Here is a 13,146-nt window from a genome sequence, read left to right as displayed (position 1 = left end):
CTGGCCCCCCAATGGTGGAACAAACTCCCTCACGACGCCAGGACAGCGGAGTCAATCACCACCTTCCGGAGACACCTGAAACCCCACCTCTTTCAGGAATACCTAGGATAGGATAAAGTAATCCTTCTCACCCCCCCTTAAAAGATTTAGATGCACTATTGTAAAGTGGCTGTTCCACTGGATGTCTTAAGGTGAACGCACCAATTTGTAAGTCGCTCTGGATAAGAGCGTCTGCTAAATGACTTAAATGTAATGTAAATGTAAGAAGCAGTGCAGCTTAGCAGGGTGGTGTCTTGGAGGACTCATGGCTCTCGACCTTCGCCTCTCCCGAGTCCGTACGGGAGTTGCAGCGATGGGACAAGACTGTAACTACCAATTGGGGAGATAAAGGGGTAAAAAAAATGTAAACGTTGTAATTATTGTGCAGATGTGATGGCTATCAACACGGCCTATTCAATGTACAGTAGTTTGCTATTAAAAAGTATTACTGTCAGATCTGACTGTGCTTATAGTGATGCTTTATTTTGTCATAAGGGAAAGAAGGACTTAACTTGTAGAAATAAATACTTTTTCTATTGACTGTGGTCTCTTACCTCTCAACCTCATGGTATCCCTTCTCCCTCTCTCTCGCTCCCTTCTTCTCTCTCTCTCTCTCTCTCGCTCCCTTCTTCTCTCTCTCCCTCTCTGACCCCTGTCGCAGTCAGTAAAGATCTGATGGGAGGCTACCTAACACCGCTCAGTCTGATCAGGTGTTGTCCAGTAAGCGACTTTAGGGCCCTCATCTCTTGCGGTCAGCTAAATGCTATCCTACGCTGGATCTCACCACGTTCCCTGGTCTCCTGCTCGCCGATAGGGTCCCAGATTTGTGACCCGCAGCACTTTTCCAGAGTACAGTCGATTGGCCCTACTGATGCCTACTCATGCTTTACTACGACCCACCTCTGCGCCAGAAGACATCTGGGACTATACTACACTTCCTGTCTGTCTGGCTGTCAACATGCACTAACTGCAGATCAAACACTCCTCTTTAGCTTTGGTTCATATTACTGTCTCATTCTCATCTTGCCCAGGTGTCATTGGCCAGGTTGTAGGTGTGTGTGAGTTTGCATATATGTGTGTGTGTGTGTGTGTGTGTGTGTGTGTGTGTGTGTGTGTGTGTGCGAGCGAGCTAGACAGTGTGTGTGAGGGGAGGAGAGGGTCACTGCTCTATATCCCACCCTTCCCAGGTCAGATTCCTCCTTGGACAAACTAAGGGGGTAATTATTGATTAATCAGTATACTGTACATTAATGCGTTGGATGGATCGGAGAGGGGAGAATCACCGCAGATCACTGGCAGAGAGCTTTCATATAGCGGGCCAGCCAGGCGGCCATCTTAAGAATGGCCAGGACAGGAAGAGGTGGAGGGAAGGTGGGAGCCGAGGCTGATTCTGCACTTTGCAACTATCACACTGTTGATGGTAATATGACATCTTTAACACTGTACACCTACCACCATTATAGGAAATGTGTAAACTGAAAATATTACAGTTTAATGAAAGTGGTAAATGCTTCAGAGTGGCTGCGGATCTGACTGAAACAAAACACAGGTATGCTACAGTTTAACACCATCTGCTCACTATACATCATTCAAAACAACATTGTACATAACTAAAAAGACCTAAATGCGTATTCCTATGAAGCTGAGATCAAATGGTTAGCATGAAGATTCTGCATGGATTATCATTCACGATTGGCAGTGAGAAATGTGAATGGAGGGTGACCACAAAAATATGTGTGTAAAATAAAGGTGAATAAATACATGGAGGGAGGGGGGGGATAACCAAAAAAGACAACTATTACCTTGCCAATGCTGATGGCTTGATGGTAGAACGCACTTAAAATGGAGGAATGGCGATGGATCACTTATATAACTCTCTGCACACACCCTAAATGAAAGACACAACCACTGGCATGAAGTGAGTACCCTACAGTGCAGTGAACTCAACTATGAGACATTTAGTGGCCTGAAGCCGTGTTATGCAAACACACAGTCAAATGTGAGAGCATCGAAGCTTTCCTGTTGTTTTTCACTGTTGTTTATGATATCGCTCACAGTTGCAAGACCAATGGGTATTACCATAACAAAGCTATGAGGCATGGCAGCAGTGCACTCTGTTGCCACTAGAAGAATGGGAATACAGCACGGTGCTATTTCAGGCCCGTGGAGAGGTTGTTATCATACATTACTCTGGGGCTTTCACACACAGAGACCTGAACATGCACAGCAACTCAAACACACAGATACAGGAAGCAAGCACTCACACACACTCATGGACACACACGCACACACACACACACACTCATGGACACACACGCACACATACAGGTAATTGACAAAATAAAGGAAACACCAACATAAAGTGTCTTAGGGCGTTGGAACACCAGGAGCCAGAACAGCTTCAATGCACCTTAGAATAGATTCTACAAGTGTCTGGAACTCTATTGTAGGGATGCGACGCCATTCTTCCACAAGAGATTCCATCATTTGATGTTTAGTTAGATGGTGGTGGAAAACACTGTCTCAGGCGCTGCTGCTGAATCTCCCATAAGTGTTCAATTGGGTTGAGATCTGGTGACTGAGACGGCCATGGCATATGGTTTTCACAACAAGCTCACACAGTCTCACATCAGAATTAGATGTTCATCCGTGTATCTCAAACGTCACATTTCTAAGTTGCTCCAAACGTCAAATCTCGAAGTGTATGGTTGCAAGGTTAAGTTTATGCATTAACGCTGAATTCCTAAGGTTAAGCATTAACTATGAATGTGTCAAGTAAGGGTTAAGGTTTGGGATATGGAACCAGGGGGAGATGCTTATGCCCGAGCAAAACTAAAGCCTACTTGAAGGTAAAAGTGATCACTGTTGCCCATAGGGATCTGTTTCCACGACATCTCCTGACGTCCCCCAGACATGGATGGACGTCGAACACTGACTTGTATCACGGGTGACCTGGTTTACATTGTTTTCATGCTCATCAAACCATTCCGTGACCACTCGTGCCCTGTGGATTGGGGAATTGTCTTCCTATGGGGAGCATAGCCATGGTAGCCCAAAAAATGTGCCAAAATAATGACCTGCCCAAAATGTTGATACATAAGCCATGATACATACATTTGATACATAACATAGTGCGATTAGCTCAGGAACCACACCTGTGTGGAAGCACCTGCCTTCAATATACTTTGTATCCTTATTTACTCGTTTCCATTATTTTACCTGTACATACATACACACACACACACACACACACACACACACACACACACACACACACACACACACACAGACACAAGCAGTCTTCCACACTCACATGTAAATAGAGATCTACAAACACTAACAAAGACACACAAATAATTAATGTCACACAAAGAGCAGATCGTTTTTTTATCACTTTGTAGCAATTTCCACAAGTACTGCACGTGCTACATTTTCACAACTCTTAGCACAAATATCAAAACTGATCCCCAGAATGTTTTTTTTAATTCATTTTTTATTTCACCTTTATTTAACCAGATAGGCCAGTTGAGAACAAGTTCTCATTTATAACTGCGACCTGGCCAAGATAATGCAAAGCAGTGCGACACAAACAACAACACAGTTGAGTTACACATGGGATAAACAAACGTACAGTCAATAACACAATAGAAAAAAATCTGTATACAGTGTGTGCAAATGAGGTAAGATTAGGGAGGTAAGGCAATAAATAGGCTGTAGTGGTAATTACAATTTAGCAATTAACCACTGGAGTGATAGATGTGGCAGAAGATGAATGTGCAAGTAGAGACTCTGGGGTGCAAAGGAGCAAAAAATAAATAACAATATGGGGATGTGGTAGTTGGATGGGCTATTTACAGATGGGCTATGTACAGGTGCAACGATCTGTGAGCTGCTCTGACAGCTGATGCTTAAAGTTAGTGAGGGAGATATGAGTCTCCAGCTTCAGTGATTTTTGCAATTAGTTCCAGTCATTGGCAGCAGAGAACTGGAAGGAAAGGCGGCCAAAGGAAGAATTGGCTTTGGGGGTGACCAGGGAAATACACCTGCTGGAGCACGTGCTACTGGTGGGTCCTGCTATGGTGACCAGTGAGCTGAGATAAGGCAGGGCTTTACCTAGCAAAGACTTATAGATGACCTGGAGCCAGTGGGTTTGGCGAGGGCCAGCCAACGAGAGCATACAAGTCGCAGTGGTGGGTAGTATATGGGGCTTTGGTGACAAAACGGATGGCACTGTGATAGACTGCACCCAATTTTCTGAGTAGAGTAAATGACATCGCCAAAGTCAAGGATCAGTAGGATAGTCCGTTTTACGAGGGTATGTTTGGAAGCATGAGTGAAGGATGCTTTGTTTCAAAATAGGAAGGATTTAATTTTGGATTGGAGATGCTTAATGTGAGAATTTACAGTCTATCCAGACACCTAGGTATTTGTAGTTGTCCACATATTCTAAGTCAGAACCGTCCAGAGTAGTGATGCTGGACGGGCGGGCAGGTGTGGGCAGCGATAGGTTGAAGAGCATGCAAAGCGGTGTGGTGACAGTGTTTCCTAGCCTCAGTTCAGTGGCCAGCTGGGAGGAGGTGCTCTTATTCTTAGTTTCACAACTCTAAGCACAAATATCGAAACAGATCATCAGAATGTTTCACAACTCTCATCACAAATATCGAAACAGATCATCAGAATGTTTCACAACTCTCATCACAAATATCAAAACAGATCATCAGAATGTTTCACAACTCTCATCACAAATATCAAAACAGATCATCAGAATGTTTCACAACTCTAAGCACAAATATCAAAACAGATCATCGAAGCACATTTTCAGTTGACTGATTACAACAAACTAATTCACAAAGTCACTTGTTCACTGTACCAAATGACTCCTCACAGGGCACATACGTCAGTTCAACGTCTTCTTTTGCTTTTACATTTGGTTGAGTCGTCAACTAATGTGAATTCAATGGGAAACCAATCCAAAAAAAAATCAGACGACGAAAACGAAATACCTTTACGTATCCATTTTTCACATTGATTCAATGTCATCACATACATTCTTGGGTGTGTGAGTGGGGGAGGGGGGGGGGGTTGAAGTGACGTGGAAACAACGTTGATTCAACCAGTTTTTGCCCAGTGGTTCTTTCCATTTGGGTACATAGTCAATCTGAGCATCTGCTTTTCAAATAGCAATATTCACTTTACTTTTCATATGATTTTGTTGTCATTTGTTAACAATAAAATGAACTATCACTTAATCTAACTGCTCAAAACGGATCATTTCTAAACCAAAATGATATAGTCCCCAGTTGACGGATATAGATAACTGCTGAACTCTGTACATTTATATCTTTTTGCCTCATAAATGGATCAATTTGAGTCAATTTATCTTGGAAGGTAAAACCAAATCATACAGTTGAAGTCAGAAGTTTACATACACTTAGGTAGAAGTCATTAAAACTTGTTTTTCAACCACTCCACACATTTTTTGTTAACAAACTATAGTTTTGGCAAGTCAGTTAGGACATCTCCTTTGTGCATGACACAAGTCATTCGTCCAACAAATGTTTACAGACCGATTATTTCACTCATAATTCAAATGTTTTTGGTTAAGGTGTATGTAAACTTCCAACTTCAACTGTATATTGATGTGGCTGTAATACTACAACATTGTCTATCAGCCAGAATGATTCAATAGGACAAAGTGGAAAGAGTCACTCTATGTGCTACCATTTGGAACTATAGTGTAGTGTAGAATGCACTGATGAAATATCTGGGTTGTATATAACAATATACACAAAACATTAGGAACACCTTCCTAATATTGAGTTGTACCACTTTTGCCCTCAGAACTGCCTCAATTCTTTGGGGAATGGCCTCTGCAAGGTGTTGAAAGCTTTCCACAGGGATGCTGGCCCATGTTGACTCCAATGCGTTCCACAGTTGTGTCAAGTTGGCTGGATGTCCTTTGGGTGGTGGACCATTCTTGATACACACGGAAAACTGATGAGCTTCAAAAACCCAGCAGCGCTGCAGTTGTTGATACACTCAAACCGGAGAGCCTTGCACCTACTAGCATACCCGTTCAAAGCCCTTAAATCTTTTGTCTTTCCCATGTTGTCTGAGATCCCCAAAGACTGGAAAGCTGCCGTGGTCATCCCCCTCTTCAAAGGGGGAGACACTCTAGACCCAAACTGCTACAGACCTATATCTACCCCTGCCTCTCTAAGGTCTTTGAAAGCCAAGTTAACAAACAGATCACCGACCATTTCGAATCCCACCTTACCTTCTCCACTATGCAATCTGGTTTCCGAGCTGGTCATGGGTGCACCTCAGCCACTCTCAAGGTCTTAAACGATATCATAACCGCCATCGATAAGAGACAATACTGTGCAGCTGTATTCATCAACCTGGCCAAGGCTTTCAACTCTGTCGATCACCACAGTCTTATAGGCAGACTCAACAGCCTTGGTTTCTAAAATGACTGCCTCGCCTGGTTCACCAACTACTTCTCAGACAGAGTGCAGTGTATCAAATCGGAGGGCCTGTTGTCCGGATCTCTGGTAGTCTCTATGGGGGTGCCACAGGGTTCAATTCTCGGGCCGACTCTTTTCTCTGTATACATCAATGATGGCGCTCTTGCTGATGGTGATTCTCTGATACACCTCTTTGCAGATGACACCATTCTGTATACAGTGGGGCAAAAAAGTATTTAGTCGGCCACCAATTGTGCAAGTTCTCCCACTTAAAAAGATGAGAGAGGCCAGAAATCCAGAAAATCACATTACAAAATAGCCTCCAAGACTCTACTCAGCAAACTGTATGCAGTCTATCACAGTGCCATCCGTTTTGTCACCAAAGCCCCATATACTTCCCACCACTGCGACCTGTATGTTCTCGTTGGCTGGCCCTCGCTTCATATTCGTCGGCAAACCCATTGGCTCCAGGTCATCTATAAGTATTTGCTAGGTAAAGCCCTGCCTTATCTCAGCTCACTGGTCACCATAGCAGCAGCAACCAGCAGCAGCAGCTCCAGCAAACATATTTCACTGGTCACCCCCGAAGCCAATTCCTCCTTCGGCCGCCTTTCCTTCCAGTTCTCTGCTGCCAATGACTGGAAAGAACTGCAAAAATCCCTGAAGCTGGAGACTCTTATCTCCATCACTAGCTTTAAGCATCAGCTGTCAAAGCAGCTCACAGATCACTCCGTCTGTACACAGCCCATCCAACTACCTCATCCTCAAACTGTTATTTTTAAAAAATGTATCTTGCTCCTTTGCACCCCAGTATCTCTACTTGCACATTCATCTTCTGCACATCTATCACGTCAGTGTTTAATTGCTATATTGTAATTATTTCGCCACTATGGCCTATTTATTTCCTTACCTCCCTTATCTTACCTCATTTGCACATACTGTATATATACTTTTTTCTGTTGTATTATTGACTGTATTTTTGTTTATTCCATGTGTAACTCTGTGTTGTTGTTTGTGTCGCACTGCTTTGCTTTATCTTGGCCAGGTTGTAGTTGTAGATGAGAACTTGTTCTCAACTAGCCTACCTGGTTAAATAAAGGTGAAATATAAATTGAAATCAAATCAAATTCACCCTCTGAATGGCACACATACACAATCCATCTACACTGATCGAAGTGGATTTAAAAGGTGACATCAATAAGGGATCACAGCTTTCACCTGGATTCACCTGGTCAGTCTGTGTCATGGAAAGAGCAGGTGTTCCTAATGATTTGTACACTCCGTGTATCCCACTTACTATCTGAATGTCATTGATGCATTGTAAGCTGATGAATTTCAAGCAGAGAGAGACAGGTGATACTGTATCAGTTGACAAGTCACGTAAGAAAAGGCCCAGTGTTGCACGGGGCAGACAAATTGCATATCAAGTTAAAGTCAAAAACTGCATGGAAAATTAAACGGACTATTTACTATTCTTTCTATTCAGCACTTAAAATGTCTAGTGTTTTTTTGCTATTGAATAAATGGTAGTTAAAATGACTAAAGGGCCTATCTTGTGTATTGGGGACTAAACGGTAAGGGTATTTCATGGAATACGTTGATTGTGCATGAATGACTCAGGGGTGAAAGATGTATGAAACCCCAATGAATGTTCCCAACAAATGTTCTGAACATTGGGTGGGGTGGGGGGGGGGGGGCATTACAAGTGTTGTCAGTTTAGAGTTTTGTACTTAATGTTTAGAAATTATATAATTTGCGTCTGAAATATTTGCCAAAGTCATCGAAAGAAAACTACAAGATGCCAGAGCAAATGACATGTCTGATACTACATACACCAATGGCCATAGGAAAGAACAAGGATAACATAGTGTTTTATAATGTGAACCCTCTCTGGCATGTCCTTAACTGTGTCCATAAAGCAGAATCTCTTCACTATTCAGCAACATCTTGAAAACACCATTATAACGTAGCAGACATTTCAGGCTTTGTAGACAAGTGGTGATTCTCCAAACAGGGATTATCTGGGGTTACAACAAAATATTTGTGTTGTATGAAATGCATTATGGGTTATATTCTCAACATGGCGGCTGCTATGATCCTTTACGTTCAACTCTTCACTATCCAGAAGCGCAGAAGAATTGACAGAAACCAGACGTTTTCATTAATCAGGCAGCTCGTGTGGTCTACATTTTCATGGCCACCCAATGGACATTGAAGAGAACAATACTGTGATCATTGTAAAAAAAAAATTGCCTATGGCAAGGTTACATAGATTAGAAAACTGGCAAGGTTACATAGATTAGAAAACTGGCAAGGTTACATAGATTAGAAAACTGGCAAGGTTACATAGATTAGAAAACTGGCAAGGTTACATAGATTAGAAAACTGGCAAGGTTACATAGATTAGAAAACTGGCAAGGTTACATAGATTAGAAAACTGGCAAGGTTACATAGATTAGAAAACTGGCAAGGTTACATAGATTAAAAAACTGGCAAGGTTACATAGATTAAAAAACTGGCAAGGTTACATAGATTAGAAAACTGGCAAGGTTACATAGATTAGAAAACTGGCAAGGTTACATAGATTAGAAAACTGGCAAGGTTACATAGATTAGAAAACTGGCAAGGTTACATAGATTAGAAAACTGGCAAGGTTACATAGATTAGAAAACTGGCAAGGTTACATAGATTAGAAAACTGGCAAGGTTACATAGATTAGAAAACTGGCAAGGTTACATAGATTAGAAAACTGGCAAGGTTACATAGATTAGAAAACTGGCAAGGTTACATAGATTAGAAAACTGGCAAGGTTACATAGATTAGAAAACTGGCAAGGTTACATAGATTAGAAAACTGGCAAGGTTACATAGATTAGAAAACTGGCAAGGTTACATAGATTAGAAAACTGGCAAGGTTACATAGATTAGAAAACTGGCAAGGTTACATAGATTAGAAAACTGGCAAGGTTACATAGATTAGAAAACTGGCAAGGTTACATAGATTAGAAAACTGGCAAGGTTACATAGATTAGAAAACTGGCAAGGTTACATAGATTAGAAAACTGGCAAGGTTACATAGATTAGAAAACTGGCAAGGTTACATAGATTAAAAACTGGCAAGGTTACATAGATTAGAAAACTTTAGATTAAAAACTGGCAAGGTTACATAGATTAGAAAACTGGCAAGGTTACATAGATTAGAAAACTGGCAAGGTTACATAGATTAGAAAACTGGCAAGGTTACATAGATTAGAAAACTGGCAAGGTTACATAGATTAGAAAACTGGCAAGGTTACATAGATTAGAAAACTGGCAAGGTTACATAGATTAGAAAACTGGCAAGGTTACATAGATTAGAAAACTGGCAAGGTTACATAGATTAGAAAACTGGCAAGGTTACATAGATTAAAAAACTGGCAAGGTTACATAGATTAGAAAACTGGCAAGGTTACACAGATTAGAAAACTGGCAAGGTTACACAGATTAGAAAACTGGCAAGGTTACATAGATTAGAAAACTGGCAAGGTTACATAGATTAGAAAACTGGCAAGGTTACATAGATTAGAAAACTGGCAAGGTTACATAGATTAGAAAACTGGCAAGGTTACCCCGCTCCTCCGCTCTCTCCACTGGCTTCCAGTTGAAGCTCGCATCCGCTACAAGACCATGGTGCTTGCCTACGGAGCTGTGAGGGGAACGGCACCTCAGTACCTCCAGGCTCTGATCAGGCCCTACACCCAAACAAGGGCACTGCGTTCATCCACCTCTGGCCTGCTCGCCTCCCTACCACTGAGGAAGTACAGTTCCCGCGCAGCCCAGTCAAAACTGTTCGCTGCTCTGGCCCCCCAATGGTGGAACAAACTCCCTCACGACGCCAGGACAGCGGAGTCAATCACCACCTTCCGGAGACACCTGAAACCCCACCTCTTTCAGGAATACCTAGGATAGGATAAAGTAATCCTTCTCACCCCCCTTAAAAGATTTAGATGCACTATTGTAAAGTGGCTGTTCCACTGGATGTCTTAAGGTGAACGCACCAATTTGTAAGTCGCTCTGGATAAGAGCGTCTGCTAAATGACTTAAATGTAAATGTAAATGTACATAGATTAGAAAACTGGCAAGGTTACATAGATCACAACACAGGTTAGATTGGTCTCAATCTGAAATGTATTAATCATCTCTGGAGTGGGGGTGGAAAGGTCGAAGGGTCTTTAACATAACTGAATTTTAACCGGAGGTGTCATTACAGTGCACATTACCAACACACACACACACACACACACTTAGACAGAAATAAGTGGCTCTAATTACCTCCCCAAAGGCAGTTCTAAAAGGTGAAGTAAGAATAGTGTATGTGAGCTGTGGGTTTTCTCTTTGTAGTCTACTGCATCATGTGGTCCCTCCAGTATGGACAGAGTAATAACCCACTCCACATGATATACCCACTATCCAACTAGCCACCACCCAGGATGGGAACAGCTGTGTGGATTTGGGGAAGGCTGACTGTACACTATATAATCCAGTAGTGTGAGTGGAGACTCCTGCTCACCACTGTTGATTTCGCTCTGTTGTCTCTCTGTGACTAGGGCATACCCACTACAACCAGTGATAATCTAATATGGCGTTCCTTTTCATTCTGACATGGTCCGACCCAAACAGACACATTGGATAGAATCTAATTCTCTAATCATTCATTCCAAAAAATGTACAAATAATTCCAACATGAACATCCCCACATTCCGTTAGTTATGAATAAAGCAAAAAATGTAACCCCCATAATGTTTACCCCAAAACACTACAGACAGGCTCAAAAGCATATCTTGTGTTTACCTGTGACCACCATTCCACCAACCAATCAGTGACTTGGCAGAGAGGAATGGGAGGAGATGGAGGAGGAGGAGGAAGAAGAGAGCGATGACTCACCCGGTCTCTTTTCGTTTCGACCTTTTCGACCCCCACATAGCCGTACTTTAGAGATAAGGACTAAGATCTGTTTCTGGCACAGAGACTTGTTGCTCTTAGGACAGGGCTTCCTTTTGTTGGCTACAGGTCGGTTTTGTCCGTCGTCCTTGACCGCCCGTTTCTGTCTGATGAGAGAGCTGGCGAGAGCTGCCATCTTCCCCCCCCTCTCACCTTTGGGAGGGGGGTGTCTTCCTACCTAACAACCCCTCTCCTGGTGGGGCTGTCTCTGTCCTCAAGCAGCAGAGAGAGATGGGAAGGTCCAGGGAGAACCCCAGAGGGGGGAGAGGGGTTCTACGTGGTGTTACAGATATGGGGGTTAGGTTCAGAGCCCACTGAAAAAGGAAGGAGCTGGAGAAGGTGAAAGTTCAAGTGCAGTCAAACATCCAATGTTGACCCTCCAGTGTGATGATAAATAAATACACCAACACTAAAAAAAACACCCAAAACAAAGACCAGTAAGGTCACATCATCAGTCAAAATAAAGAAGGGTGATTGAGGTTAGAATGTCTGTTCGATAAAAAAACATGTAAAGACATCTCCATTTCTTACATTTTTAACCCCACCCATCTTGTCCCTCGCGACCAAATTACCAGACAACGAAGTTCAAAATATTGCAAAATCACTAGCCTATCCTATAAGTAAACAATCCCCCAAAAAGAGACAGAGCTCTTTTATCTGTCATATAAAAATTACACTTCTTCCAGTGAAGAGTGAAATCATTTTGAAGCTCAAACGGCATAAAAATTTACAGGCAGTCACCATGTAGTTTCTGGATGCCCAACTTTGCCTGCCGTGGAAAAGCGTCAGGAATAATGAGCGGAGAAACGGCGCGGTAATCCAGCAGACTTAGATCCAGTGGCAGCATACAGGCGGGACGGTGATGGACTCACAAGAATGAAGCCGGGAACGGAACAGAGGGATGGACAGAGAGAGATTTCTCTTCCGCCTCTTCTGGCATACTCTCTCTCCACACAGCCCTCACCTAACCCCCCCCCCCTCCCTCCACCCAAAGCCAGCAAGTTAGTGTGAGAGTGTGTGTGTGCGTGTGCGTGTGCGTGCGTGCGTGTGCGTTTGTGTGTGTGTGTGTGTGTGAGTGTGTGTGTGTGTGTGTGTTTGTGTGTGTGAATTTCAGCAGCCACCATCAGTAGAGGTGACATTCATGAGAGAGAGAGAAGGAGAGAGAGGGGGAGAGAGAGATAGTGGAAAAGAGAGAGAGAGGGGGAGGGAGAAAGCAGCTGTGATGGGAGAGAATGAGATCGACTGGGAATGAGAAGAAGAGAGAAAGAGAGAAGCAGAGAGAGGCTGAGGAGAGAGAAACCATGCAGCCACCTCTCTCCTCAGAGTTAACGCTCTTAGAAGAGATACAATTTCTCTGTCGCGCTGCCTCCCCATCCATCTGACTGTCCGTCAGAGGTGGAGAACGAGAAAGAGAGAGAATGTGTGTGTGCGTGCGCGCGCGTGTGTGGAAGAGAACAAGTGCTTAAGGTGCATGCATAAACACACAACACTTTTGGGTACATCTCTGCATACGGTATGTGTTTCTGTTTGGTGTGTATGCTCTCTGTCATTCACCATCTTCGTTACACTAGTATGTCATGCTGACTCTCTCTGGAGACTCTGCTGCATGTCTCCCTCCCTTTTCCCTCCTCTATTTCCTTCTCTCTCCTCAAACTCCTCAT

General features: G+C 43.0%; 1 protein-coding gene across 1 annotated transcript in view; it reads right to left on the bottom strand.

Moving 5' to 3' along the window:
• LOC115135685 (fibroblast growth factor 11-like) overlaps positions 1-12,353 on the bottom strand; it is a 58,184-nt gene extending 45,831 nt beyond the window's left edge. The window contains exon 1 of the mRNA XM_029670604.2: positions 11,429-12,353. Within this exon, the coding sequence (XP_029526464.1) occupies positions 11,429-11,621 (193 nt within the window). The 5' untranslated portion in view covers positions 11,622-12,353. The remainder of the gene's footprint in view (positions 1-11,428) is intronic.
• Between the last annotated feature and the right edge of the window lie 793 nt (positions 12,354-13,146).

The sequence above is a fragment of the Oncorhynchus nerka genome, linkage group LG10, assembly GCF_034236695.1.
Source record: "Oncorhynchus nerka isolate Pitt River linkage group LG10, Oner_Uvic_2.0, whole genome shotgun sequence".
In the NCBI taxonomy this organism is placed as follows: Eukaryota; Metazoa; Chordata; class Actinopteri; order Salmoniformes; family Salmonidae; genus Oncorhynchus; species Oncorhynchus nerka.
The sequence above is the reverse complement of the archived record's forward strand: the minus strand, read 5'-3'. Positions and strand labels throughout refer to the sequence as shown.